Source organism: Exophiala mesophila, assembly GCF_000836275.1.
Source record: "Exophiala mesophila strain CBS 40295 unplaced genomic scaffold supercont1.6, whole genome shotgun sequence".
Classification (NCBI taxonomy): Eukaryota; Fungi; Ascomycota; class Eurotiomycetes; order Chaetothyriales; family Herpotrichiellaceae; genus Exophiala; species Exophiala mesophila.
This window is the reverse complement of record NW_015622509.1, coordinates 2,652,637-2,678,638: the sequence shown is the minus strand read 5'-3', so window position 1 is coordinate 2,678,638 and position 26,002 is coordinate 2,652,637. Positions and strand designations below refer to the sequence as shown.

The 26,002-nt window shown below is 51.5% G+C and overlaps 6 protein-coding genes across 8 annotated transcripts; 3 read left to right on the top strand and 3 right to left on the bottom strand.

Moving 5' to 3' along the window:
• Positions 1-28: 28 nt before the first annotated feature.
• On the bottom strand, positions 29-1,262 carry PV10_08817 (uncharacterized protein). Its single transcript, XM_016373896.1, has one exon. It carries the CDS (start codon positions 1,073-1,075, stop codon positions 158-160), a length of 918 nt encoding a protein of 305 aa, XP_016220807.1. The 5' UTR covers positions 1,076-1,262; the 3' UTR covers positions 29-157.
• Positions 1,263-1,439: 177 nt separating this feature from the next.
• Positions 1,440-5,264, top strand: PV10_08816 (uncharacterized protein). The gene has a single exon (XM_016373895.1). The coding sequence runs from the start codon at positions 1,571-1,573 to the stop codon at positions 5,000-5,002; it is 3,432 nt and encodes a 1,143-aa protein (XP_016220806.1). The 5' UTR covers positions 1,440-1,570; the 3' UTR covers positions 5,003-5,264.
• A 29-nt stretch (positions 5,265-5,293) lies between these two features.
• Positions 5,294-6,471, bottom strand: PV10_08815 (uncharacterized protein; the record flags this gene model as incomplete). Its single annotated transcript, XM_016373894.1, has 1 exon — positions 5,294-6,471. Exon 1 carries the CDS (start codon positions 6,296-6,298, stop codon positions 5,294-5,296), a length of 1,005 nt encoding a protein of 334 aa, XP_016220805.1. The 5' UTR covers positions 6,299-6,471.
• Positions 6,472-6,513: 42 nt separating this feature from the next.
• On the bottom strand, positions 6,514-8,729 carry PV10_08814 (uncharacterized protein). The gene is made up of 2 exons (XM_016373893.1): positions 7,867-8,729; positions 6,514-7,799 (listed from the first exon to the last, which is right to left on the bottom strand). The coding sequence occupies exons 1-2, from the start codon at positions 8,262-8,264 to the stop codon at positions 7,043-7,045; spliced, it is 1,155 nt and encodes a 384-aa protein (XP_016220804.1). The 5' UTR covers positions 8,265-8,729; the 3' UTR covers positions 6,514-7,042.
• A 419-nt stretch (positions 8,730-9,148) lies between these two features.
• Positions 9,149-12,906, top strand: PV10_08813. 3 transcript variants are annotated; one of them, XM_016373891.1, is made up of 4 exons: positions 9,149-10,490; positions 10,542-12,181; positions 12,250-12,350; positions 12,532-12,906. In XM_016373891.1, the coding sequence occupies exons 1-4, from the start codon at positions 9,500-9,502 to the stop codon at positions 12,785-12,787; spliced, it is 2,988 nt and encodes a 995-aa protein (XP_016220802.1). In that variant the 5' UTR covers positions 9,149-9,499; the 3' UTR covers positions 12,788-12,906. The 3 variants fall into 3 exon arrangements, with proteins under 3 accessions (XP_016220802.1, XP_016220801.1, XP_016220803.1); XM_016373890.1 differs by having other exon boundaries at positions 9,149-12,181; XM_016373892.1 differs by having other exon boundaries at positions 9,149-12,350.
• Positions 12,907-19,465: 6,559 nt separating this feature from the next.
• PV10_08812 (uncharacterized protein) lies at positions 19,466-22,208 on the top strand. The gene has a single exon (XM_016373889.1). It carries the CDS (start codon positions 20,007-20,009, stop codon positions 21,369-21,371), a length of 1,365 nt encoding a protein of 454 aa, XP_016220800.1. The 5' UTR covers positions 19,466-20,006; the 3' UTR covers positions 21,372-22,208.
• The last annotated feature ends 3,794 nt before the right edge of the window (positions 22,209-26,002 follow it).

Genomic DNA, 26,002 nt, shown 5'->3' with positions numbered 1-26,002 from the left:
TTTTGAAAACCATTCAACGGAACTCGCCGTTGACAGATTCCATGCCATCGCTGGTGTCCATTCGCCTAAGTGGCTCACTATTTTTCAACTTCAAGCAGACTTCATTGGGTATTCCGTTCATCAAGCTCATAGTCATTCGGTCTAGAATGAAAAATCTTTACCGTTCAAAGAATCCTCCATCACTTGAGTTCTCTTCATCGTCCTCGGCAGGATTGTCAGCCTCGTGCATCTGTGTATCGGCATCGGCGGACTCTTCTGATTGGTCCTCAAGTTTCTTTTTGTTCTCCCGAGAGCCTTGCTTCCTGCCAACCGTACCCAAGTCCTTATCTGACTTGCTCTCACTTGATGACTTGCCCTCCCGCAACGCTTCGAGACTCTTCTCGCCTTCAAGCATGCGTTTCTCCACCTCATACCACATTGGAGGCTTGCTTGCTTCAGTTGAATCTGGCTCGCGTTTCTGATCCCTGGATTCGTCGGCGTAGAGACTAATATACTTTTCTGCCAGGGGTGCATACTTTGTGTAGTTTACATCCACTTCCGCTTCGTGAAGACTTTGGCCTAAGCTCTCTTTGGCTGTATCATCTCGCTCCTCAATTGACTCTAGTTGTTGTTGTAACTTTTTCAATGTCCGCTCCGCCTTTTTCCGTTCAACGAACCGCACAAAATGATATTTCTGGAGATTCTTCTTGCCAGCTTTTGATACCATCTTCTTGCTTTGCTCGTTAACTAGGGCTGCAAGCTCTCGTTCTTTCTCTTGCCGGATCGTCATGGGCATGTTCTCGGCTTTCGCAAGTTGCTTTTTGAGGGAATGGATTCGAGATGAAGGATTCTTTTTCCGTTCGCTCTTCGACTTCTTCTTGGTGATTCCGGATTTTTCGGGCGATAGGCGAGGGTTGTATGATATTCGGTGCGCATGAATGGAAGATTTTTGGAAATGGTTCTGTTGTGATCGATTCTTGGGTTGTTTGTGGGTGCGTGGTTCATCTCCTGGTCCATCAACATCGTCCGTGTCACGAGGACGTTTCCGGCTCTGATAATGCTGGCCTTCCATTTCGCTGCCAGATATTAGAGACATTGCAGGCTGTGTTTACGAAGATCAATGATCTGAGGTCTGGACAATCCAGCCTCGAGAACCTTGTTGTGTCGATACAAGAATTCAATCGGTCCTCGTGGGAGAAAGACTCAAAAACCCCTAATTGCTGCCTTCGTCAAAAGTCGACCAGGCCAGGGAGGAACTAATAGGCAGCGTGTCTTGCATGGTCTTTTCCAAGTTCAAATCCCAAGCAAGAAACTGCGATCTCGAACTTGTCGGGGAAAATATTCTGCCAGATTTATCGTTCACCGCCTCAAGTACACTAATCCAAATCGAGGCATAGACCTCTTCCGCCACAGCGACATGTCGATGTCGATGTCGCGTTCGCATCAACGTCCCACTATATGCATTTCAGAATCAAGAAGCTTGCTGACAACTCACCAGTAGCATGGCTTGTTCTGTCTTTGGGCTGACACTTGCAAATGGTTGACGACTATCGAATCATGAAAACATCTCTCACTACATCCATTGCCCAGCATGGAGTCCGCCATACGGTTTTCAGTTAATTCGGTCCAGAACTCGGAACAGCGCTTCCTGCACGTTGATGTGATTGGAAAGTCTTTCAAGCTATGCAAAGTAACCAGCCAAACAAAAACAGACGTCGAATATGAGACGATTCACACCTCCACTAAGGTTCCCGCTTTCAGGGCATTTGATTGGCACCCTATCCACGAGGATCTGGTGGTGGTGGGACAGGCTGGCGGGGAGGCAACATTGCTCAACATTGCAGAAGGCCAGCAAGACTCTCTCTCGTTCCAGGTACGGAGTCAACGACTGTGCAATGCGGTGGCTCTCAACACTCAGAATCTCCTGGCCGCTGGTCTGGACAGAGTCCGCACCGACTTTTGTCTCAATATTTGGGACTTTAACCAACGACTTCCACCTGCAGGCTCAAAAGGTTTCGTCAAAAGCTACGCCGAACCTATCCACAAGTTCGCTAGCGGTGAGCCCATCACGAGTTTGAAGTTCTTCCACAATGACCCGCAGCTGCTGGTGGCTGGCGTCAAAGGCCAATTCGTCAGACTGTATGACCTGCGGGAACCTGCTGCGGGAAATGGATTGCAGTTCTCCACACGTTGTGTACATAACCTGGCAATTGATTGGCACGATGAGAATTACTTTGCGTCTTGCTACCCAAACAACGATCCTGCCATCTGTGTCTGGGACAGACGCATGATATCACGAGTCAATCCTCCGCACATGAGCTTTGGTACTGGTACCCCGCCAGAGTCCAGACAGCCCGAGGTGTCACTCGAATTTCAGAATCCGGTCCAAGTCCCAGGGGTCATCTGGAGTCTCCGATTCAGCAAATCTCAACGCGGTTGTTTGGGCGTCTTGTCCAGCACCGGCCACCTGAAGACATATACCATCACAAAAGAATACACCCCTCCCACCCATCACAACGGCCATGACCCTGAGAACGACTCTTCTTGGGATTCGATGCCACCTCAGGATATCTTCCTCGATCGTGTCCAAGAAATCGCCCCGCCATATTCAAACACTTCCACTGCAAAAGATGAAAAAGCTCGTGTGGTGTCCTTTGACTTCACCACGGCTATCGACAGACAGGGCCAACCACAGATCATGACTCTTGACGGACATGGTCATATCAACATCGTGGCCACGCGGCCATTACCAGAGCCCAGTTCGCTATCGTCGATCGGTCAGTTCTTCAAGGGTAGTCTACTGGTGGATGAAGCAGTCTCCAGCACCCCGGACCCTGGAGAAGCTCTAAGACGCGTTCGTGGTCAAGCACAGCAAGAAAATAAGCTGAAAAAACAGATCAAGCAAGCACGACAGTCCAAGAGCTCCACCAACAAGAGAGCATCGAGCTTAGAAGACCAAGAATGGCACTCGGATCTTGGATATTACGAAGAGAATATCCCGCTTAATGACGTCCTGACTCTCACGTCAACACAGCGACTTCGATGCGAGGCAGGCTATCTTCTGAATGCCACCAAAAACAAAGCTATTGTCACCGACTCACATTGGCTTCAACGATTGTGGGCATGGGTCGAGCTGGCTGGAAAGGTTGCCCGACACGGTAATATGACGCAGGACAACTTCGATCTATCTTACATGGGTGTTTATGGCTTGTGGATGGAGGATGTCAACCCAAAGAACCGAACACTGGGACCAACCTCCCACAAACTGGCCAAGATCATGGAAAACCTCGTTCGACGGCTCAACATTCCCCCATTACAAAGCGTAACCACGGAGTATCTCGCGAACCGACTGATATGTCTACATGTTTCCGGCTTAGCATGGTCCGAAAAGCAAGTTGAAGCGATTGTCGATCACCTCGTCCAGCAGAAGGACCAAGTAGCCAAAGCCGCAGCATTGGCCATGTTCACCTCACACCGCAAGTATGCGTACAAGGCGCTACGGAGTGCCAACGCCAGTCAACCCCACAAGATGCTCGCCATGGCCATTGCAGGTGCCGCCAAACGAGGGCGCAGGAACGAGGAGGGTGCGATATCAACAGACGACGACAGCAACACTGAGGACGATTGGACCGAGACGATTGCATCTCTAGCGGAAGACCTCACTGATCCATTTGCACGCGCGATCCTCACATACGTGCGCTCTGGCGACTGGGCCAGCGTTGTGGAAGAAGAATCTCTACCCCTTAAATACCGTATATGCATAGCGCTACGACATCTCGACGACTCCAAATTAACCCAGTACATCTCTCACGCCACACGAGACGCGATCTCCAGAGGCGACATCGAAGGCGTCATCCTCACCGGCACCGCCTCACAGGAAGCATTCGAGCTTATGGCAAACTACGTACGGCATTTTGGAGACTTGCAGACCGCAGTGTTGGCGCTTTGCCCCGCTATACCACGGTACGTCGACGACGAAAAAGTCGTACGCACATTTACAGCGTGGAGGGAGACATACCGACACTGGATCAACTCATGGAACTTGAAATTCGACCGTGTCCGCTTCGACATTGCCTGTCAGAGCGCAGCCGTCGATGAATCTGGACGCGGACTGGTACCAGCGGCAAAACAACAAGTCAAGCTCGTATGCGGATTCTGCGCACAAGGAATCGCACGCTCTAGCCAGAATTTCGGACACGGCGGCGACGCTGCCACTTCTGCCTCTGCCAACGACACATCCGGAGAACCCAAGACGATGGAAATGGCTAAACATCCATTAACGAAAGAAAAAGCCGCCGCGATTGGAACAGTATGTCCGAAATGCGGCCGCCATCTCCCTCGCTGTGGCGTATGTGATTTATGGCTCGGGGTTCCCGACGAATCATATCTGAAATGGTACACGCAACAGCACCATCAACAACGACAACAACAACAACAAGACAGGAATAAAGCTAACGGTTCCATCACTGGCACCGGTGTCAAGGACGGGAGTGTGGATCTCAGCGCCAGTATTGCAGGCAGTGTACAGACAGCACTAAGAACTGGCGGGAGTGCTATGATGACTGCTAGGTCCCGAGGTGACACAGCAGGAACAGGCACAGGCACGGGAACAGGACCACCGAGTCGTAATGAATCGCCTCGTCCTAAACCGACAACGACGGCAACCATGACTACAGAAAAAGTGTCGGCATCGACGACGACGACGACAACGAAACCACATTTATCATCCACATCTACATCATCCAGTGAGCCTCTTTCTCATCCGCCCGCTGCCGCGGTAGGAGAGGCTGGAGGACGACGTGGCTCGGAATCAGCTATCGTCGACATGGATCTAACGCTAGCAGAGGTCGATGATCAACATCGGCGCGAAGAAGCGACTCGTAGATGGGATGCTACGATGTCGAGGTTTACAGTTCTGTGTGTTAAATGTGCTCATGGTCATCATGCCACACATGCGAAATTGTGGTTTGATAAACATCGCGTTTGTCCTGTGCCGGAGTGTTCGTGTCTTTGTAATGAATAGATAGATGGTGTGAGGGATGGATGGGGTGGGATGGTGTGGTGTGGTAGGGTATGATACGGAGATAGGAGAGGATATATGATATGAGATGGTGAAAAGAGAGGGAACGAAGGGATCGTATCTTGTGTATGAGAAGGGGTCCCGGGGCCTATGAATATGATGATGATCGAAAGACATGACTCAAGGGTCGATCGACAAGAAGGAGCCTCGCTTGGATAACCGTTCCTGTTGAGCAGTATAATACCTATCCAAAAGATCAATCATTCTTCTCCTTATCCTCATTATGTCATCCGTCTATCGTCGCGATGTTCCCCCAAAGCCGGTACTTTCATATCTCGAACTCGATGAACCCGACGAGCTTCGTGGAACTCGAGGAAGTGAAGGACCGGCTCCACCACCTCCCCCAAACCATGATTCCCTTTGAGGCTGCTGCGTTCGTGCCTGGCTGCCTCTTCCAGCAAGATAGCCGCCGGCAGCCCCAGCAGCAGCGCCAGTCCAAAATCCCGGCTGCCAACCTTGTTGCGGTGCTCGACTACTCGAACCCGAAGAATACCGCGTGCCTGAAAACCACGACGCTTTTCTAGGCCACGGAGAGGGTCGAGGGTCGTATGGAGGAGGTGGGTCATTATCACCACCACCTCCGCCTCCCCAGCCAAACCCACCGCCACCACCTCGAGGACGAGGATCTCGTGGATTTCGTGTTCGCCATGCATTGAACATACTTCGTAAGATCAGGAATAGCACTCCAAGGAACAAGATCATGAAGATCCTTCCCGCCCACTTTCCCCCATCGTCCTCAGGAATGCGCTCGTAGTCTTGCGATCCAAAATTCCAAAACTTATTCGACCCACCACCATATCTCTGCTCACCTTTCTCCGTCAAGAGCAATCTATACTCGACGCCACAACTTCCAGATAAGACATAAGGATCATCACTACTCTCGTATCCCTCACAAGAAACATCCGTTGATCCAAGTTTGAATTCCTCCGGCAAGGACGCTTGACAACTCCATTGAATGTTGTTTGGATCATAGTCAGCGCCTTCATTCTTGCAACGCATGACGTCGATTTCGTAGAGTTTGCAGATATGTGAGGGTCCCACACATTTCAACTGTGGTACGGCACTGGTTCTCCGAGCGGTAGTTTTCTTGCCAGCTCGGACGGTCAGGGCAGATACTTTTGAGAGGAGAACGGCATTTTTGGGTACGCGTTTGGGGTTGGTGACTTTGCCGGAGATGACTGTGTCGCTGAGTAAGAGACATAGGAGAAGTAGTGTTGTGCTGCGAGAGAGTATGTACATTATGGTGATATGTGTCTTCAGGTCTTCATGCGGCCTTGGGGGTTGGATCGGAGGTGTTGGTGACTGACTGTGCTCGACACGCAACCCACAGAAAGATAGATAGATACTGCCTGAGGTTGAGGGTTAGAAGATCAAGATGATGGTAAGTGATTGTGTCATTGTCCCAGTTTGAGGTTCTCGTATCTGTTACACACACTGGAGAAAAAGACACAGTGTTCAAATTGAGAAAGGCTACATCAATGAAGGAAGGTGCATACGGCCAAGGTGTTTGGATTCCTGGTTGCCTGCCTGTTCTTTCCCCGTATTCACGCGCTCCACTTACGCACCTGCCGTGTCTGCCCAAAATCATCATGAGATTTCCCCGCGTGCAGGAGTGAAGTCGGCACCGGATCAACTTGGCGCCGTAATCCGCAAGACAGAGTGTCTACAAAGTATGTATGGAGTACAATCTATTCCAATCCCCCAAGGAGAGTCTTGAAGGTGAAGATAGAATAGGTGGTGACCAATATCCTTGAGCCGCAGGGCAAGCCAGTACATGGCTCAAATACCTGTGCTGCTTGCACATTGGGAATTTTGTCTTGATAGGTGTGTCGGAAGCCTGTCCTAGCACAAATCTCCATCCCTATGCATGGAAAAGGATGTCAACGAGCTTCTGGAAAAGAGTCCTTCGAAGTCGCAGTCTTGTCTGCACCATAAAAAGAAGAGAGGTAAACCCGTGGCATGATCCGGACCTGCTCATCCATTTCAAGCCGTTTTATCGTCGATTTCCGCAAATTTGTGTTCCCTCCAATACCACACCGCAGCGAGGGAAGCCGCAGGACCACATATGAGAGAATGTACAATAATCAAGACCGCCGCTTTGAGCAATGATACTCGGGCTAGCCCTGTCCTCTTCAAATCCCATACCGCCTGAAAAGCCCAGATGGTAGATGACAGAAAGATGAGATTGTAATCCGCTTGAAAGATAATGTGTAGACCCTTGATCATGCCGGATTGTCCCCATTCTTGAGGCCTTACAAAGACATGGGAGAATGAATGAAGTGGATCGGTAGACAAGAATACGACGCTGATGGTGAAGATATGAGCGATAAGAGCCACGATGTAGAGTAGTTTGTACAGTGTCGCGAGACTGGGAACGTCGGCTGTTTTGGATTTGGGGTTCGAGAAAGCCGGAGATGCTGTGGCCGAGTTAAACTTGTAGAGAAGGAATAACAGCAGATTGGCCAGTAATGGAGTGGGTTGCCATAGAACGATCAAAAGCTGCGTTACTTTATATTCCGGATCTGAATCCAGAAGTGGCCAAGCGAATAGGAGAAGAGTGGGAATAAAATATCCGAGCATCAAGGACGGGAGTAATGCTTTGCTGTAGCTAATGGGCACTTGTCGCTGGAAGGATGACCAATATTCGGATTTCCTGGTGTTGAAAAGATAGGCCAGGTAATAAAGAGGGATGATGATTGCTCCACCGACGGTTTGGTAGAAGATTGCGAACAAGCTCGTACTGTTGAAAGGCTCAAAGTCAGTATTCTCACGCTATTCGCTCCAAAAGGAAGCTTCCCAGGACATACAAGCTAATCAAAGCTCCCTTGTTTCCCTTCCTAACGCTCTCTACCGTCCAAATAGCTATGACCGGGAAGAAGGAAACCAGGAAGTAGAACATATGTAACTGGAACCCCTTGTCCCAGCCCGTAGGCCCAGCGATGAAGGCTGCCACCAGGGTACTAATGCCCTCATCCAGGGATGCAATGCCAGTCCACGAAGAACGCAGGGGTACGTCTCTGTCAATCAACCGACGAGTTTCGACAATAGTTGCAATATCATCAGCGAGTCCAGTTTTGACAGCTGCGTACCGAATCTCGAAAAATGCCAGCACAGAGCAGATGAGATAGGCGATGGCGAAAAGCCATCCTGCCACACCACGTGAAGGTGGAGGAGAAAGACGGGAGGTATTGTTGTTGGTCACCATCTCAGTCAATTTGAGTGATTTGACGCAGGGGTTCTGTTATTGCACAGAAAAGAGATAGGTGCTCGCTCCGGTGTCCAGTGAGTCATTAAGGGGGAAAGCAACGCGTCTGAAGGCCCGATGGTCGTACGCCAAACACGGTGGAAAATACAGAGTGCTCCTAGCGGGACTACCGAAGCCTGTACTTTGAGCGTCTAGGCAACGATATTTATCGATCAAATGAATGTGAGCGGTGGACAAAGGGCGCGTGGTAGATTCCTGGTGTGTGTTGACAATCGCATACGCATTCGGCCGAATAGTCTGACCGGGCAGAATTTCTTGGACTGATGAGCGGAGACTGAGGGCAGCAAAGGGATCAATTTTGCAAGTTGGGTTCTGACACAAACCCATAGTCGTCTTCAGACCCACTAACGGGTTGTATTTCTTACATGAATAAAGCAGAGACAATGACGATGCTGTATGATAGAACAAAAAGGATGAAGCATTAGTGAACTCCAGTAAGGCTGCAGGCAGAGAAAGGCTGTCGACCACCATTTAAGTACCTACAGTAGGTACCTACCCCAACCCGAGGACCCTCGTTACTAAGACTGAGGCGGGGAAAGCCATCCCCTAAAGTTTGGTCCCCAGGCGTCCTCCAGTCATCTTCTAGGCGCATGGGAAGCCCCCTCGGCCTGAACAACCCCTGTAAGTTGCTATCCTGGATACCTAAGAAAGCATGCCCATGAAGAAGATCCTCGTGAGTTTACAAATTAGGCAGCGCTGGCGCCTGGAGCAAAACATCACCCTGATTGGCTACAAAGTCACCTCGTCACATCGTCTTTGTGCTTCAACCTCAGTTTATTGACCTCACAAGACTGTCTTATCGTATGTCTCTGTCTTTGTTCTGTGAGACATTGTCCATTTTACTACATCGGCAGTCTCTTCGCCCTTTTGAGACTTGTCTTACTCAGTTGCCCTTATTTCGCCCTCGCGTCAGTCACGGTCCATCACCAAACTTTCAATCAGACAAGCCATTGCACCACCTGTTTCTATCACCATCCTGAGTTTTCTTCACATGATTTCACAGTCTTGGATGCGAAAGAATACTATCAAGGTCTAACATTCATTGTTCAGTACCTAGCCGTTACTGTCAAAGCAGGTTTCGCAGACATGATCCGCCTGGGCTAGACTGCCTCAACGTTCCTGGGTGCCTTGTGCCTACGCATTTGGAGTCTGTCCTCTTGTGTAACAACTACTACATGATCCCCGCAAACTCAAGATCAGACCTCTGTGTTTGGACTGCCAGTCTCATCTCCATCTTTAGACTAAATTCTCAGGTTTCGCCGTCACTCAAACATTTACCACACCCTCTTTCACAATCACATATCCGACCATCTGTCCATGAGTCTGTTCGTCTAGCTTTCCCTGCTGGCTCAACCCGCGAACATCATTCAACCTCACATCCATCTTTTCTGGATAGCCAAGCAAACTTGACTTTCAAGGCACAGTCTCTGACCCAGAAAAGCCGGCGGTTGACACGGCTCAAACCACGATTGGTAGATTGTCACATAAGACCGCGTCGGGTCACGACTTATTCATCAAACCACGTCGATCTCATTCTTGAACCCATCATGCCTCCAACACACAGCTCCCAGGGTTTTGTTGACTTGACTGCCGACTACGAGGCCGCCATTGATCTTGACCTTGACTCCGTTGACTCACCAACAAGTGAGACGAGGAGCACTCCAGACGTCGTCATCACAGCCACCAACGAATCGCCGACTGGCAGACCGCACCCTCAGTCCTCAGGGAGTGGCACTAGCGACGCAATTCTCCTTCTCGACGACGATGACGATTACTCACTGCCTGAGTCTCCTGTGTATGCGCCCAGTGGCCTCGCATCGGATCAAACAACCATCAGAAATCGGAGCATTGGGGATACAAACACACCCGTTTTCCTTGGCAGAGGCGAAACCATGTACTCACGGTGCTCTATCATCGGGGCTGTTAAAGACGGCATTGCCCGCAAAGCCAATAGGGCCAAAAATATCGAGGAAGCCAAGGATATCTGCTTCAAAGAAATCATGTGCCTGAAAGGCGGCGGACCTACCGATCTTGGAAAGAAATGGGCTGGGAGCGAGACGAGGAAGCAGCAAGATGGTCAGGTCCAAGATAACCCAACTCGACCAGTGAGCAGTAACGACAATACCAACACAGTGGGGATCCCGATCAGACAGTCACTGCGTAAAGGTACTGATCCAAGTTCATCTGCCGCGAATCCAGCACCTATTGACTTGACAGAAAATATCTTAAACCTTGACTCGGACGAAGATGAAGACCTTCGCCGCGCAATTGCTCTGTCTCTAGAAACGCCAAACAACCCTACCTCTGATCATGAAAAGTCTGGATCGCCACCACAGAGATCACAAGATACTGTGCGAAACAATGTAACCCAGACACTCACCATGTCAAACACCAATGTTGCGGGAGATGGATTGAACCCTGGTGCTCTGTCAACTTCAGCCACCACCTTCAATCTGCAGACACTCAACCGTCATCAGATGGAGCAAGAGCGTCAAGCCAGACTAAAGCGGAAGCGGACAGATCAACAGCCGGGCGACAGTTCGCTTGATGCCCGTCGGCGGGACATAACGTCTGAGAATGGACAACATAATTCGAGGACTGCCAGTCCAGCCAGCGTCTCCCCTCCACCCGTCAGAAGACGACTCACGGCTGGTGGTGTTGCTGCGACTCAATTGATGTCCATTGATACCAGTTCATCGAACCTCAGACACAGCCTCGAAGCCAGTCGCGATAGCTTCTACCCTGCTGGTCGCGTGCTCCAAACTTACATTGCCGGGTTTCCGTCCACAAACACGATATCTTTCAGTCAAGTCGTCGGTCCGAAAGAGAGTTTGACCTCATGTCTACTGTCCAGCTTCATTTGGGATTTTGACTGGCTGCTACCTCATTTTGCAACGACTCGGACCAAGTTCCAGCTTGTGATGCATGCAAAAACGCCCCCACAGCGTGAAGCACTCCGCCAGGATTTCGAGGGTGTGCCCAATGTCCGACTCTGCTTCCCACCCATGGACGGGTTGGTCAATTGCATGCACAGTAAATTGATGCTCTTGTTCTATGATGCAGACGACATGGACGGCCAGCAGACCACAGAACCATGTAGTGGCACCTCCTGGGCGGGTCCTCGCTGTCGCGTCGTGGTCCCAACGGCTAACCTCACCTCGACCGACTGGGGAGTTGGGGGTGTCATGGAAAATACGGCGTTCATCATCGACCTGCCTATGATAAGGGCGTGTCAGCAGGACCATGTCAAAAATGGTAACAATGCAACGAGACCAGACCTCTACGGTAAGCATGATCAGACAGCTTTCCACAGATCCCTCTCTTCATTCTTGCGGGCGCAGATGGTGCCAGAAGATGTCATTGACAAACTGGGGCGGTTCGACTTCACGAAGACTGAACAACTCGGCTTCGTGCATACCGTGGGCGGGGCACACACAGGGCGACAATGGCGTGATACAGGAGTCTGTGGCTTGGGTCGTACTGTCAAGGAATTAGGACTCGGGACCGACGAGAACATCCAAGTCGACATTGTGGCCTCGTCCATGGGCAGCCTCAATAACGACTTTGTCGCTTCGCTCTACTTTGCAGCCCAGGGTGACGATGGTATGAAGGGGTACTTGCAACGGACCACAAAGACGAGCGTTGCGGTGGGCCGGAGCTCAACTGTCGGGCGTGGTTGGCACTCCAACCTACGACTATACTTCCCTAGCGATACTACTGTTAGAGCCTCCAAGGGTGGGCCTGGCTGTGCAGGTACAATATGCACGTCGCAGAAATGGTTTGATGGCAGTCAATTTCCAAGAGACCTCGTTAGAGATTGTATCTCAAGCCGAGCTGGGTTACTCATGCATAACAAGGTGGGTCGAACGTTGCAAGTTCGCCGGACTCCTGAGTTCTGGGCTCCAGAGGCACTGACCCTTCACAGATGATTTTTGTACGATTCCCATCTCCTGTTGACACTGGCAAGAATGTCAAAATTAGAGGCTGGGCTTATGTTGGCTCTGCTAATGCGTCTGAAAGTGCATGGTAAGAGCCGCCTCCCTTGAGTTTTCTCTTTTCGAGGCGGTGATGCGGGAGGAGCCGGTTGCAACTGCAAATACAGACACTGGGCGTTCAAAACGTTCAAGTCTTGGAGCTTCTTTCAATTTCACTTCCTGACATCTTGGGATAACAGACTTTGGGCTAACTCCACACTTGTTTTCTGTAGGGGGCAACTTGTCCAGGACAGGAATGGAAAGAGTCTTAAATTGAACTGTCGCAACTGGGAGTGTGGAGTCATCGTTCCAGTCTCTGCAGAGAACGAGGAGATGTCTGGTGAACACGAGCAGGTTGTAGATGAAGGAAAGGACTCCTTGAGGGCAGTGTTTGGTGGGACAGTGCCTGTGCCTATGAGATATCCCACAGGACTGGTCGCACAGGACGGAGGCAGACCTTGGTTTTTTTCGGGGTTCTCGCGGCATTGACTCAGATATGAGTTGATAGGACTGCTTGAGCTGGACAGTGTTAGCTTTCGGTAGATCCCTCCCACACGAGTAGAGTTCTAGATCTTTGACGGAGCGGATTGCTCCAACCCTGCTACAGATTGAATTCAGAATGCAGAACTCAGAACTCAGACGACAACACTGGGGTCGTGAGAATGCCTGTCAGCGTCACAAATGGCATAGTTGACGATGTGCAGGTAACAGGCGTGCTCAGGAAACGCATGTGATGCCAGAGAGCCTGCATGGGTATTGTTTGGCGAAAGTCAAATGGCATCGGTGAGTGTCGACGAGCAAGTCAAAGGAGAAAGAGAATCAACGTGGGCGGCCAGGGTAGATCCTGGGTGTGTGGGGTGTGAGGAGGACGAGGACGAGGAAGGAGGCACCTTTGATGGGATGCAACTGCAGAAAGAGACCGAGAACTCCAGAGGCAAGAACGATGGCTGCCACCACAATTACGCCAGATTGGTAGTTAGTATGCAGGGGAAATCGGCTATTGTTGCACAGTTTGTCTGCTGCTACTTACCTACTGTCCACGTTGCTGTGTTTGTTGTTATCGGTGCTGGAGTATCTGCAGAGGCAGCTTTAAAGAGCAGGTTGGGGGCGCCTGGGGCTCTCCACAGTGTCTGGTGGGCGTAAAGTTGTTGATTGTTGAGGTCCCGAGCATCAAGGCTTGTTCAGTATCAGTGACAGACTCGACCTGCGTGACAGGTTGAGCCGGACCAGGGCCCTGGGTCTCGAGGGGCAGCCACAAAGCTATGAGGGATAAAAGCGCACCCGCCACGATGCTTCAACACTCCGGGTGCCCACAAGAGCACTTCCGGTGAGGTCGGGGGGTCTGTTTCAGCATTACAACTGGTCTTGGTCATAACTTACGCCCTGCCTCCTCCCACTACCCGCACCTACTTGCTGTAGCTACTCCGTACTTACTCCGTACGTAGAGGGGGGAGCCCGCAGCTCCCCCCAAAATCACGCGGGCAGCGTGCCGAACAATCCACAGGCGTGCATGGGTATGTCAGCAGCCCCCCTGGCCGCCCTGGCTGCCTGGAGGGGTACTGTACGGAGTGTGCAGGCGTGGCAGCCGACGCAAGACGCAGACACAGACACAGCGTGACAGACATACCTCGCAGCGATGATCAAATGCCGATCCTATACAAAAAAGGTCAGTTCCGCATGCCCATAATTGAGATCTCTAACGACGCACGTCTGCCGACATCCGTGGATGGCGTTTGATTTATTGCTGATCACGCTTATCATGTTCGAGAGAGGATCCATCTTGACCCTCTCTCTCAGGTCCAGGCCCGGCGATCAGTGGATGGGTTTGAGTCCACCTAGCGACTTCGACCATGTTAACCACCAGTCGCTGAAGTCCTATGGTAGTGGAGCATTGAGATGGGGTTGCAACGAGCAGCTTCAGGACGTGGATATCTGATCGGACACCAGCCTCTCGTATGTGGATGCTCGCGAGAGGGCGTGTGTGTGCGGTGAACGCATCACGAATGAGTACTCAGCTACCTCCAGAGCACCAGGGTCATTGTTGCATACGCGAAGTCACGATTGAGAATAACGCTGAGACCCGCCGTGAGCAATCTGCAATTTCAGTACTGTGTAGTAGTTGTAGTACTCCGTAGTACCCTCGTGATTGGACTCGACTTTTTCGACTAGGTAGCCACGTAGGCCACGAGCCACGACAGAAAAGCCAGGCACCACTGGCCCAAGGTGCAACGACGAGGTACCTCCTACCGCTGTTCGATGACTACTCCATATGTGTGTGTTGCCGTAGCATGAGTCATATCGAAGCCACAACATCATACCAACCAGTGAGAAAATCCTGCAGTATCCATCCGTGCCATCTTAGTACAGACCGATTCAAGCAGATCCGCTCTGATTCTCCCCCTCTCTCAATCTATTCACATGCTTGAGTGGTTTGGACCAGAAATGTCCAGACTGGAATTCACAGCGTGTTCTAGCCTCCGACCACGCTCCACGACTGGATCATTTACGAAACTTGATCTGTGGCAGAATGATATAAGCAACAGAGAAAGTCTACAAAGTCAGTTTGCTCGTGATGGTTTTGTTAGTTGTGGGGAACCCCTGCAGACCAGCCACGAGCGAAGCTTGAGGAAAAAGTATCCTGACCACAGACGGTTGGTAATAAGGGGACGTACAAGCAAAATGGTCAAGCGACAAAAAGGTCTACTCGTACACTCAATCTGATCTACATGAAGGCAGCATGCACCACCCCAGTTACAGAGAGGTTCCAGCCACCACCACCAATCCACCTATAGTTTTGTGGCGATCAATCACATCTTCGACCGACATTCATGTGCATGTTACATACATATAACAGGATAACCCTACGGCATGGTAGACGACAGGAGATTTCCATTTCTGATTGCGTCGTACGCGTCCTAATGGTCGCATCTCACGAATTAATTAGGTCCTGGTCATTACATACCATGTTCGCCTCCGCACAGACGAGATGGAAATCCGATGGAAGGGACCCGATCGGCATTTGACGCATGTCCCATTGCAGAATCTCAAGGAGGCGCAGTCAATGTTGACCCGCTTTGGTCCTGGTCAATCTGTGGCATGCAACGACCTCGACGGGTTGTCAAAAGGAGATGGGCACATGCCCCGGCATGTCACCGTTATGGAGACGAAGCCTCTTTCTCCCGCGGCGATTTCATGGCCCCTCCTCGATCGAGCACAGATCACAAGCCATGCGCGACAATCGTGAACAGAAGAAAGAGCAAGAATGGCTTGCTGTTCTGCATCCTCGATTGTGGTGTAGTGGATAGCGACCGATTCGCAAGGCCGAATGGCGATGCAAGCTAGGTACAGTAGGCACATGGGTCTTGGAATAATAAGGCCGAATTGCCCGAGGGTCTTGCGACCATTACCTAAGTCCACTGGTACCTCATTCACTATTGGGTCTAACCACCCCCGTTACAAAAATCCCTAGCCAGCATTCCACCAGTAGTAATGCCTGGCACACTCGGAAGCTCACGCCTGAGTGATCGAAAATGCGTACCCATAAATCCTCTACCACCCCCAAGATCCCTATCTGCCCGCCTATCTATACCGACTTGCCGGCTTCATCGTCCTCCACTTCATTCTGGTTCATCATGCTGCTGTTGATTGGTGCTCGGAAGCCACCGACTACGAGCTCGAGCCCATCCAAATGGTAGAGTCTAGGCTACCACAGACGTCAGACAGACAAGGACCGCCATTCCAGGATCTTGATGTAATTCTCAAGCCCTCAGTGTGCGCCTGTTGCGCTGAAACATCCTTACACGGCACCGCCAACCCATGTTACCTCCGGGTGTCAACTTTACAAGAACCAAGCTCCTGGGTCAACTGTTCCACCAGCAGCGTGGACATGGGTCCTAACAGGTAAGCATGATCCTCGTTCGCATGGACATTGTGGCTATGCAAACTCCACCCTGTTCAATCCCGGTTCATTTATTGTGAAGATCCCAGTACTTGGTACCTGCAATTCACGACCAACATGGCCAAATAGCCCTGCCAATAGGTGAGCACTTTTGGCGCCCCTCGGCCTGCTTCGGCGTGGTGCATGATGTCTGTAGCCTGTAGGTGCTCAGTATAGTAAATACCGAGTACCTTAGTTCTTGCCTGCAATGCTTCTTGGACTCAGAGCTATCATGCAACTGCCACTGCCCCTGCTCCTGTTTGGAAGTCCCCAACAGAAAACGAATCTTTTTCGATTATGCCGCTTTACCATCTCTCCCTGATTTCATAAATCTTCCTGATCATGCTTGGGGATGACCATGGCTTCAGTATGTCGCGATCTCTGCTAACTTGATTGTTTACATCGTCACCTTTGAAAGCAGAGGACGGACAACCTCGTCAAATGCACACTATGATGTCCGCCTTCCTATCTTGGTCAGTAGCCACTTTCGCCAAACCGCCCACACTTTAATAATGGCTTGAGGCCTGGCCTAGACGTGTCCAATTCTTCAGGGTCTCTGCCCCATTCACGCCCACTACAACTTACGGAGTAAGTCATCTCAGCACGTGCCACTTGACACAGTGGTAAACTTTGAATCAAGAGTGCCACCGCTGCTCTGTTGAATCAAAATGCAAGAGGGAGATGACGTTTCATTTCCACCACCCCAAGTACCGAGTCCGCCGTATTCTTGACAAGCTGAGATTTGATATCGCGCGAGTTGTTGTGGTTGCTTACGCACGGGAGAGATATGCCAACTACGAAAGTCAGCCACGGTAGTCAACCGTTACGAACTTCTACAGGGCTGAACGCCACCAAACCCCAACTGCAGACAATCATGCAGATTTCAACTAACCACTTGAGGTGGATATCTCAAGCTTGCATATGAGGTCAGTAGTGGGAGCCCGTGGCGGGTGTCCAGAGGCGCCTCAAGTGCTTTGTAGTCAACGGTCAACTCGGTCCAACATTGGTCGGTTGGCGATCGCCACCAGTTTCGATTCGAGAAACATGGTCATGGGTTTCAAGAGGTGTCGCGGGTGTCCATGCTTGCCGGAGAAACACGTTGTTCCATATGAATGCTGGCAACGTTGATTTATTTCGAAACGCCGCCGCGGTTGAAGTGCTGAACGGCCAAATGTCGTACCAAAACCGCGCGCAGATTATGCGAGGAACATCGTACCTACGAAGGACGCACAATGCATACGAGTGCTACGGAGTAAGTAAACATGACCCGCCATGCGACGCCGAATGGCCCAATTCAGGCATCTGGCATGCGCATCTTCTCCTTTCTTCAATCATCAGAACATTTCTTGACACTGAATGCTGCAATTCCCTGAGGTTCAACCTGGAGACCTCGGGTCCTTCTATAACTTGTCATTTCTTCGACCCAGCGACATCTTATGGATCCATGCTGTCAAAACTCGTCGCTTAGCGACTTGAGTCGGCTCTAAAATTCCACCAATGCATGTTTTCCGGGTGGTAGATGGTTCGGCCTTTGGGCGGGTGTAGCCGTACTGAGTAGTCGCTCTACCACCATAACAGAGTCTGAAGAGAGAATTTACGACGATGGCCCGGCGGAACCATTCTAGCCATGATGGAGGCGACAACAGAACTGTCGCACTGCCTGGAGCCGTTCCCCCGGCTCTGGACACCTAAAACAGCAACTACGGTAAGGGACTGCCTCGGTTTATGGTGGGGGATGGTTCCAGGGGTGGGGTTCCTCGCCTGTGCAGTACTCCATATGTCCTGTAAAATCTGCGAGTCGCGAGTCGTGACGACGCCCGAGGGCCCCTACGCACCCCCAAGGTGTCGTTCTGCCTGCTTCTGCCGGTGGACCTACAGGGACCGCTCAGGCGAGGAGTCGTGCCTGGCGCCTCGCGAAAGTGCCCCTCGGCCTGGGTCCCCCGTCGCACCGAGCACGATCGACGCTCTTGCTTGATTTACCAAAAAACGCAAACTACGGAACATTAGGCAGGAGCAGGCTTCAAGGAGAATTGTAATTTGTCGAGACAACTTGCGCCTTCCATCCTTCTCCCGTCAATAACTCGGCACACCTAGATCGGCATGTCACCTTGAGACGTCGTCTCATCGCTTCATCTCTCTGTCTCCTTCTCATCCCATTCCTCGCACGCCTCACCTCGTACAGGCCAGCATGACAACCTAGTCCCGATATTGCACGAGTAATGACATGCAGCTTTTAGTCACATCGCCAATCCTTTCATGCTCCATCTTCGGCGGGCCTAAATCCAACCATATCTTCTGGCTGTCTCCGCCCGCATTCTCACCTTGGTCGCAGACTATCAACCCTCCCCCGGCCTCCCGAAAGGCTATCGCCCCTGTCGCTCTAGCAAGACTTAAATCGGCCAAAGTCAAGACCCCGCTCGCTCTCAATCCCGGCCACAGACACTTGACGGTGCATCCTCAGCCTTGAGTAATTGGCCCACCCCCTGGGCGCTGACTCTTTGACCACCTCTGTACTCGGTATTGCTCCACCGCTCCCTCCAAAATCACAGGGCGGACGCTCGCCCTCTAACCCGACAAATCTCCTCCTAGCATCTCTATGCCATCGGGATCGTGTTCATGCACTCAGGCCACGACGACTGTCCGAGCTGCTTTCCCTGTGACCACCACTCAACACACACTTGGGGAAAACCAGCAAGATTCACAGGCCTCGTAGCACCTCCCCTTCACCTGAAATATTCGCCACTTTAAACACCTGCTCACTCTTCCTTCCAACCACAGCCGGCCTACAAGTCCCCGCTAGCTTCAGCTGCCTTCTTCCCTTAGTCACAGTCCGCGTTTGCCTCCAAGGTCGCAGGTTCCCACCTTCCAGCTGAGTATCGCAACTCCAACCACCGTTGCCTGCGTTGCCAACGGAATCAAGTCAGAAGGAAACCTTGGTTGCAAAATCTATTAGCCAACAAGCCATTGACCTACAGCTTTCTGTGCGGACACTTGTTGACAACTCGACTTGGCGCCGTGGACTAGACTGGCGGGTCCTTGACTTCAACTACGGAATAGTCATTTGGCAATGAGGTCAAGTCTCGGGGGTCCCCTCATCCTTGACTGAAAGATCAACCCCTCATAAACGCCTCAAAACTATCCATCACGGTTCCTTGAACTTAGAAAACTTACTCCAGCCAAAAGCGTGACTTGTTCCAAACCACTCCAAAGTCAAAGTTTGTGCGGATCACCTTGCGGCGTCCATGCTGCATTCTTGTCCGTCATTTGACTGTAAGTTACGCAGATTACGCAGATTACCTTCCATACGAGGTCACCGAGACATCTGAGCTTTCATTATTGTTCTCCCTCGGCGCTACGCTACACACGTCAGGGAATAACACACCAATTCTCTCCAGTGTCGGATGCTTTCGTCCAAGTCGCTTTACGTTGCTTGGAATCGACTTTCTGTTTCCTGACACTTTGCCATCTTTTCTATACTGGCTGCTCACCCTGGCCAAACCCAACTGGTGTCCCTGACCGCACAGGCCCAGCACTCTCACTTCTCACACCAACCGTATATCGTCTGTCCAGTTCCCAGGTTGACTTCACGCCTTCTTCATCCAACTTTCCTCAAGGTCTCACGCCTCACTAAACCTTCAACCTTGGCGCCCCTAAGCTCTAACATCTCGGTTCTGAGTTTCGCTTAAGATTAAACCTCTCCGCACCAAACTCTCCTACAAGGCTGCCATCAACTTCACTCGATACTTTGAATTCTCTCGACATTGCTTCATCATGTCAACAGGCGGCGCGGCGCTGCAGCCGACGTTCCAAGGCCATGTTGCTACGACACAGGATGCCCTCATTCTATTTGAGGCATGCCTCCAAGGACACCTCTCACATGTTCCACGAAGGCCGCACGACCGCGAACGCAATAGCCTAATCCGAAGCGGCTGCGTCTTCATCTATGAAGAGAATGCCTCTGGGATCAAGAGATGGACGGACGGAGTCACCTGGAGCCCAAGCCGTATCCTAGGCAATTTCCTAGTTTACCGCGAACTCGACAAGCCCTTTCCTCCAGGCGAGAAGAAGCGCGCGATGAAGAAACAACAACGACGTCCTAGCCGTCCTGGGGAACCGTACCCTCGACCTGATGGTAGTTTTTCCGACGGGAGTCAATCCTCGGCGTACGGAGCAAACAGCGGAGACCGCACAGCCTCTGAAGTCGAACGACAACTCATCGGCTCACTTGTGGACTCGTACGGGTTCAAGCAGGACGGGCTGGTGAAGAAAACGATGAGTGTGACCGTTCAAGGCGTCACTCACCACCTGGTCAGCTACTACAATGTCAACGACGTCATCTCCAATGCGTTGCGCACTCCTTCACAGACGGACAATCTCCAGTATATACGCCCACGGCCAGAGCTCACATCGAAGCAGAGCTTCCGGTCTCCCCTCGAAGATGCCGACGAAGTCGAAGGTGGCCAGGCTCCTTATGGCTATCGCGTCAACCCTCAAGGCTATCTCCCAGATTACAAGCACCAGCAACAACAGCAGCAGCAATATTACATGCCTCAAAGCTATCCACCGATGAACCAGCAACCAAACGGGCAACCCTACCCAATAGGTGTCTCCCCGATGACGGGATCCTACCTTCAGTCACCCGTGACTGCGTCACATTTACAAAACAACCGAAACGAATACAGTCAATATGAACAATCGACATACAATCGAAGCTACGCTTCATTGAGCAATTCTCTGCCACCGTCCTCGAAATCGATTCCTGCAACACCCACCAGTATACCGTCGATAGGCCAACCTCAGTCTAGCATGTACCCGCCAATGAACATGCAGCGACCCTTGAACAACTTAAGCCCTGTGTCAATGGATTCCAGAAGCAGTGTCTCGTATCGCACTGGTCAATATCCAGTGAATTCGACGGCATCGCCTATGGATCATCCCAGGCAGAGCCAGCCTTCGCCGAGTCAGGTCAAATACGACGATCGACGCGACTCTGGTCAACCACCGTCACACCTCTATCAGAGTCCCAGAAGCGGGTACTATCCTGATGGAGGTGGTCAACCGATCTCACAGTCTCACTACTCACAGCCGCCCCAACTGGGTCAGTGGGGAGGCAGCAGTCATCCTCAGCAGCAATAGTGCGGCGCGCGACTTAGAGTGGCCTGCCCATGTATCATCACCACACGAAAACTCAGCGAAGGAAGTGGGCCACTGGTCATGGAAAGTCACTCTTTGTTTCCCGGCAGTTGTTCGCAGGGCGTTGGGATATACCCATTACTTCACCTGGCTTGCCCATGAGGGTTTGCGGTCACGCGGTGTTGGCGGTCTAGTTTCATGCTAGCGATTCTTGACCGACCACGTACCATGTACATGTTTTGATTTTGCAAGCACACGTTTTTTTCGTGCATGGATATAGCAAACGGAATGGGAAATGGTCTTGTCACATGACTGGCCATGGCACGGGCTCTCCGGGAGCAAAAGTACATGCTTAATGATGGAATGCCCAGCGGCATAGGATCCATGGGAGGGGAGGGATGGTGGCGAAGTGGTGCTCTGGTCATGGTACCGACTTCTCACAAGCGAAGGCCGAGCAGCTGTAGTCTGAGTTCAGTTTAGTCCCAAAAGCGACAGGATGCAGGATTTCGACATGGTTACAAGCGCCATTGTAAATGAGATTGGCGCCCTCAGCCCTCCAGACTGCCAGTATTGATGTCAAGTTATAAACCTACGCGTGTTGTGATCGATTGGGAGCAGGTAGAGTCACGTGTGCTTGAATCGAGGGTCGCGCCTGCCAAAAGTTTAAACGGTGAAAGTAAAAAGGGCAAGGCACCTGCCTCGAGATCAGATTACAGAGATCATTCGCACAGTCAAATCCGCAGGCAAATCCGCAGGCAAAAACCGTCGTGGCTCTTTTCCCTCTTTGCATGCCTCACACAGTCCATCCACGCTTTCATGTTACATCATTCCTACTATTCACCAGCTTGGTCGATGTGGCCGAGGGCCGCTAATTGACCGTGCTTCGTGTACGTGCCACAGGTTGGTAGCTCATTCCGGATACGAACCAGCGTCGTTGCCAGAATTCCAATCCCTGTCCCAAGCTAACCCTGATAAATCTAAGGTGGCCCACTATCCTTGCTCTCTGTCATGCATGGAATCTCTTCCATAGGGCTCCTCATCAACAAGAGTCCGGCCAGGGGGCCGGGTTGTCAATTCACTCCCAGCAGACGACGCCACGACTAACATGCACTTCGTCCGATCTGGCCCCGATCGTCGCCCATATGTACACCCTCTGATGAGACTGGCCTGGCCGACTGGGACTTCCATGGACGCCCCATCGATATTATAATTCTCCACTCAACCTCAGCATATCCCTGCGAATCCGGATATATCAGGAAACTGCTATGATTCGCGCGAGGCTCGAGCATCCGAGAACTGCAGTTGGGTCTTGTAGCGGCCTATCTGTGCCTACGAGTCAGTGCAAGGTATTTGCTCAACATGATTGTGTTGGCAAAAGAGCCGACTTGTCCTCAGTCGGCTATCGAATTTCCCGAGCCGCTTCTGCTGGAACCATCAGTGGGGATGAGAGGCCACCCAGCGTTGCGTCATATGCATAGTCTTGCTTGAGACTTAGGGATCCTGCCTACGAGTACGAATATGCGCACAGCGATTGCCCATATGCGTATGGCGCACACATTCTGCTTACATAGGTGTGCCTTTGTTCAGTGCCGGGCGTTCCCTTCTGCTCTCCGTCTCGAGGCATATCGTTTCTTCTCGGGGGGTTCCCTGGCCAAGGCCGATCAGCCCCTGGCGGATTACTTGTTGGAGTAATGTTAGCCTGTGCCCATCCAGCTTGTGATTGAGATTTTCTCTTTGCGCCTAATGAACCTCGTTAGACAGGCTTGCCAGGCTTTGTCCTTGGGTGCTGACGGATCGCCTATCTCCACACGCTCCGTCAGACTCTGTCCAAAAACTCAAGACTTTTTTGCCGTCGGATCCCGCTCCTCGGATCCTGTCACGATTTGGGGTCTCTCCCGAGTCAGTCAGCCGTTTGTTGCTCAGTCGCACCTGTCCACGCATCCAGGATGCAAGTCTGCAAGGTGCTCCAACGATTAGCCTAGTTTGTGATGAACGGAAGTACTACCGGGACTTGGGAGCGGGTTTCCATAGCTGGAGACATGCATGTGGCTTCGAAGCATGCTTCGGTGAATTCATGCTTCCAGTCCCTGCTAGCCTATGAAGGCGGGAAGATTGTCGGCTTCTTTTCGCTCGATGGCTGTGGACTAAGTTCTCAATAACTCCCAGCGTGTCAAAGTTGTTGGTCGCCAAAGACTTAGACCCTACTCCATGGCGCTGACTCCTTCTGTTTATAATGATGGAAGCACAAAAGCCGGACTACGAAGCATTTTGACAAAGCTAGCAGTCTTTGGGCCCTAGGCTTTCTCTGGCCGTTACTGACCGGCAACCACGCAAATTTCGGTGGTTTTTCCAGGTACCACCCCAGACAAGGTTTCGTTTGTCGGGCTGACACATGTCGTGCCACGGTGCCTGCACCCGTTCTGAAGAACTGACTTCTCGGCTGGGATCGGGACTAACGCAAGACATGGAAGTTTGAGGCAGATATGGTTTGCCAACGGTTAAGTAATGGGTGCCCACCAGAAGAGCCCACCAGAAGAACCCGGCCCATCTTTGGTGCGTGTTGCGAAATTGGGCTACCGAGTGCTACGCAACCCAAGCAAAGGCGTAAGACGACAAGTTGCAGGACAGGATACTAGTATGCGTTTGGGCCCTGCAGCCGGCCGCTTCTGGTTGCGAAGCGAATGAGAAAAGATCGGCACCCATTGGAGCATGCCCACACACTAATAAAAACAACGATACCAAGACGACAGTCTTCTTGAATATGGTGGGCATTACAAGCGGTTCAGCCATGCCTGGATTTAAGAAAGTCTGACGTGGGCTTTTGCCCAATCCACTGGACACCCTGACAGCGGTGCGTGCGGGAGAGCATGCCGCATCCGTGAAGCAGATTTCTGCAAGCTCTTGGCCGTTTTGAGCTAAAGAGGCTGGTCTCGATAGGCCCAAGCCCTTGTGGGAATGGAAAATGAATCCCTCGGCAGAAAGGGCGGGCTAAGACAGTTAGAGACAATAGCCCCCAGGACCAGCTAGATGGTTGGATTTGTGACGAGTGCACAAGATCGTTAGACTGGTACCAAGACAGACTACCCTTTGTCCCTGACGGGTGGACAGCCTTCAGTTGACGACAATAAGGGCAAGCTCCAGCATTTTCTGCCGTCATGGTTGTCTTGGTGGCCCAGGTGTGCCGTGTGCCCCATGTTCTACGCTACAAGTATGGGGATGGGAATTTCGCTTTCCCATCTTGAGTGGAGGACAATGCCATGCACATGTGCTCCATACAGACCACCAGGATGAGTTGCTCCGCGTGGTCCTCTTGGCTGGGACCAGGTCCTACATGCGTTTGCAATAGCCTGTAGGGGGAGAGGTTGGTGTAACACCCCATTCTATTTCCCTTGGGCAAGGGTTCCATGGCGATGGACCATGGCTAAGCATAACGTGACCCCAATTCACACGCGAATCATACTCTTCGGCCATTGTATAGGAGACCTTTGAGCTATGGAAGCAGCTAGTGAGCGAGGATGCACTGGCTCAGGCAGTATCAATACACTGGTCTATACGACCTCAGGTACAGGGACCAGATCCAGGCATTGTTTCAGCTGGTCGTGTGTGAACGATTCAGATCCCTGGCAGTCCGACAAAGCCTACTAAGCGACTGTTTCCGGGCACGTCCCGTCATGCTGGCATCTACTCCGTACGAATCCTGGCACTCGATCTGACACCGTGTCGGACCCAAATCAGGGTGGTCCTTGTCTATCACTGGCCAAGTCATCCTTGTACTTGAATAATACTACGTACTGATCCCATGTGGAGAAAGATTCACATTTTGGATGCATGTTATAAGGACATGAGAAGCCGATCGACAGATCCATGGTCCGCGTGCATGAGTCTTTTTCTTCTTCAACGGAGATCACGGAGTGTCATACCACTCTTTTTTCTTCATATTGGCTTACTCATGTACTTTTTGCTCAAAAACACGCCGAGGCTTCCCTGTCACAGGGATCGGCATGCTGCATTGGGTGTTATCTACTTAGGTACTTTTGCTGTGTAAATATTGACTGCTAGGCTGACAGCATGCCCAACGTACCCTTGTCATGTGCACCGCGCCGCCTTGTCGTATGTGTCGAGCTCTACGACTTCTGCATCGAGACAGACATGCGGGATACGATCGGTTGAGATTTGGGGGATGAGTAAACTCGGTTCTTCGGCTTGAGGTACGAGCGTCTTATGCGTTCAATTCCGCGGCTCGCGGGTCATAGTGCCCAAGCTGCAGACCAAATCAGTAAGGATTGGTCGGCTTTGCGGGTGATGAGGGTCCATGAGTCATGTCACAAAGCACTCCTCTACAGAGTACTACCGTGTTTCCACCATGTGGTTCTTCGCTCTGCATGTCGATATGTTCTCGACTCGACATCTGCTCATCGTTTTACCGAGACGATGAGACAAGGACCTCTGTGAAGAAGATCAGATCACATGGCCGACCCATTCCGACCTAGTTGGACATTCTCTCTATAGAGGACCCTGCAGGAGACATGCTCATAGCCTGCATGATGTCAGCCTTAAAATGTACGCTCCTATGTCCAAAATGGCATCTTGCAATGTAAGAGCTTGAGAGGTGGTCATTTGAACCCGTTTCATGA

What these genes read in the sequence shown, in the direction of transcription:
- PV10_08813 (XM_016373890.1), top strand. Translation starts at nt 9,500, where the DNA reads ATGATCCCCGCAAACTCAAGATCAGACCTCTGTGTTTGGACTGCCAGT. An exon ending in GGTTACTCATGCATAACAAG is followed by an intron (nt 12,182 to 12,249) that starts GTGGGTCGAACG and finishes GACCCTTCACAG; the next exon opens with ATGATTTTTGTACGATTCCC. An exon ending in AATGCGTCTGAAAGTGCATG is followed by an intron (nt 12,351 to 12,531) that starts GTAAGAGCCGCC and finishes TGTTTTCTGTAG; the next exon opens with GGGGCAACTTGTCCAGGACA.
- PV10_08814 (XM_016373893.1), bottom strand. Translation starts at nt 8,264, where the DNA reads ATGGTGACCAACAACAATACCTCCCGTCTTTCTCCTCCACCTTCACGT. An exon ending in AAGGGAGCTTTGATTAGCTT is followed by an intron (nt 7,800 to 7,866) that starts GTATGTCCTGGG and finishes GCCTTTCAACAG; the next exon opens with TACGAGCTTGTTCGCAATCT.
- PV10_08816 (XM_016373895.1), top strand. Translation starts at nt 1,571, where the DNA reads ATGGAGTCCGCCATACGGTTTTCAGTTAATTCGGTCCAGAACTCGGAA.
- PV10_08817 (XM_016373896.1), bottom strand. Translation starts at nt 1,075, where the DNA reads ATGTCTCTAATATCTGGCAGCGAAATGGAAGGCCAGCATTATCAGAGC.
- PV10_08812 (XM_016373889.1), top strand. Translation starts at nt 20,007, where the DNA reads ATGTCAACAGGCGGCGCGGCGCTGCAGCCGACGTTCCAAGGCCATGTT.